The 2,512-nt window shown below is 35.7% G+C and overlaps 1 protein-coding gene across 1 annotated transcript in view; it reads right to left on the reverse strand.

Annotated features, from left to right (window-relative positions):
* The window catches only part of LOC117104686 (juvenile hormone acid O-methyltransferase-like), a 14,737-nt gene extending 14,033 nt beyond the window's left edge, over positions 1-704 (reverse strand). Inside the window, exon 1 of the mRNA XM_033245570.1 lies at positions 460-704. Coding sequence (XP_033101461.1) covers positions 460-631 — 172 coding nt within the window. The 5' untranslated portion in view covers positions 632-704. The remainder of the gene's footprint in view (positions 1-459) is intronic.
* Between the last annotated feature and the right edge of the window lie 1,808 nt (positions 705-2,512).

The raw sequence follows: 2,512 nt of genomic DNA on the forward strand, positions 1-2,512 counted from the left end.
ATTATAAAGTACAAGTTATGTTTTATAAAGAGGTATATCATGTTTTTAACACAGGAAACTCTCATATGGTAACTAAAACAATGCTAGTTCAGAGTATTACTAGTACACAGCACTGTAATGCATATACTTATTTTAATACACTACTGAGATAGGCTTCTATTTTTCAATCTTGATTTCAGAGGTCAACAAAATTTTTCAATTTTTTTTCAATCATATAGTGGTGTAGACTAGTTTTTTAAGAACATTTTGCTGGAATTTTTTTTTGGATACGACGCCCCGTTATAGAGTTATGATTTTTTAAATAACATGATGTCAAAAAATCCGCCCAAAAGCTTATCTTATTTCTGTTGGTTACGCACCGCTGATTCGCAATGTTTGTCATCACTTCAAGATGTCTACCGATTCGTGAACAAGGGGGTTCTACAGTATTCAATATGTAAAGCAAACGCTAATGCTTACCAATTACTGACTGAGCAACGTCACCAAACTCATACGCAAGATCACCAGTTCCGCACCCGACGTCCAGGATTTTGTTGTCTGCCTTAATTTCCAAATCTGGCATATAGAGTCTGTATGCAGCAACTTGTACTCCTCTAGTTTTAGAATAAAGAGCAGCTTCTTTCGAGTTCATTATGACCGATAATCAATATAGGATCTGTGATCAAGCAATTAATCAATCAATTAATCAATCAATCAATCAATCAATCAATCAACAATGGGCATATTCGACTTCTGCCTTGATTTGTCAAGTCTTGCAAACACAGATTGTATTGCTGGAACACTATTATGGAACGCCAAAAAGACAAATTATAAGTGGCGCAGTGCAAAAGTCAAGTGGCACAGTGCAAAACTAAAGTGGCACAGTGCAAAACGAAAGTGGCGCAGTGCAAATCCAAATGCGTGTGCTGCTACTTGAATTTTGCACTGCGCCACTTTAGTTTTGCACTGTGCCACTTTAGTTTTGCACTGTGCCACTTGACTTTTGCAATGCGATTGTAGTTGTCCTTTTGGCGTGATATCGCGAAAAGGACAAACAACAATCGCAGTGCAAAACGAAAGTGGCGCAGTGCAAAACTAAAGTGGCGCAGTGCAAATCCAAATGCGTGTACTGCTACTTGAATTTTGCACTGTGCCACTTGACTTCTGCACTGCGCCACTTGACTTCTGCGCTGCGCCACTTTACTTTTGCACTGCGCCACTTTACTTTAGGCGATATTGTATGGAACGCCAATTTTGGCATCAAAATTAAACTAAATAAAATAAATGAATAAAAATATCAAGAAAACATAATTCTGTGCCTACCTCCACCCTATGCCTACAAAATGCACGAAGGCTGGTGATTCCATTCTTTTTTTAAATATCCTCAGCTTTATTTGGACTGCATTGCAGTGTGTAGGCTCACTTATATTAAAACAACACAAGAAAGGGAAAAGTGTAACAAACAACCCTGATTAATAGGATAAGCCATGTAAAGAAAACAAGTAGAGGCCCAAAAATAGAAAAATAAATCGAATGTAACATTATTTTAATAGAAAAGAAGCCCAATAAATCCAAAGAAGTTGAAAATATAAACAGGCTTGATTTAGGCTCACGGTGCAGTGACACTTTGCTGCAACGATATACTTTGTGGGTGCGTTTTTTAATTATACGAATAACACTTTATTATTTGAGCTATATTTATTCAAACTTCAATGTTCTTCACAACAAACATACATAGCAGCAACAAGGCGGTTGCGTATGGGTTTAAAGGTAGGCCTATCAAAACAGCAGAAAAATGGCAATAAATAAATAAATAAAAATAAGAATACGAGACGTACGGTATTCCGTCATCAAAAATATCAAGTTTATTCTATAGACATAGACATTTAATGACCAAGGTGGATGGACACAAGACTATACGTACGGTATTGTACCAACACTCATAATATCACATCCTCATTAAATTCATTAGTATTAAATATTAAACCTGTGTATTTCAGTATCCAACTGTTGATGTAGATGATTGAGGAATAGGATCCTAATTAATTACATGTGTAAATGGTGATTTAAAAAGGAGATAAAACATACTACTAAAGTGGGATTTAATTTCCAGAAGAACATTCCATAAAAGAAAGAATAATTCATTCTCTTGGGCTACACTATACTTTTGTGAATGTGTATGTAATTGTTGTTTTAGTTTATCTTTGCCTAAATATAGTTTGAGGGGTGGCACAAGAATTTGCCCGACGGGAGCCGAGGTTCCCTATTGGGGGATATGAATAATAATAATAATAATATAGGCCTACCTAGTAAAAATTAGTTAATTTCCATTTTAAAGGGGAAGTGCGGGGATGAGACAAGTGGCCATATATTGCTTATTTAACCTTTCCTGAGTTCGGGAAAAATACTTAAAAAATTCAAAACGTTGAGATGTAACGATAATTAGAGAAACAAAACATGATATGATGACACAGGAAAATCAGGTGAAAACAAGGCTGATCACTTTTTTCAGTAGCTTGGTAGCATTTTCTAA

This window comes from Anneissia japonica, unplaced genomic scaffold (genome assembly GCF_011630105.1).
Source record: "Anneissia japonica isolate Jap-2015-1 unplaced genomic scaffold, ASM1163010v1 scaffold287712_len2945570_cov188, whole genome shotgun sequence".
NCBI classification, from domain to species: domain Eukaryota; kingdom Metazoa; phylum Echinodermata; class Crinoidea; order Comatulida; family Comatulidae; genus Anneissia; species Anneissia japonica.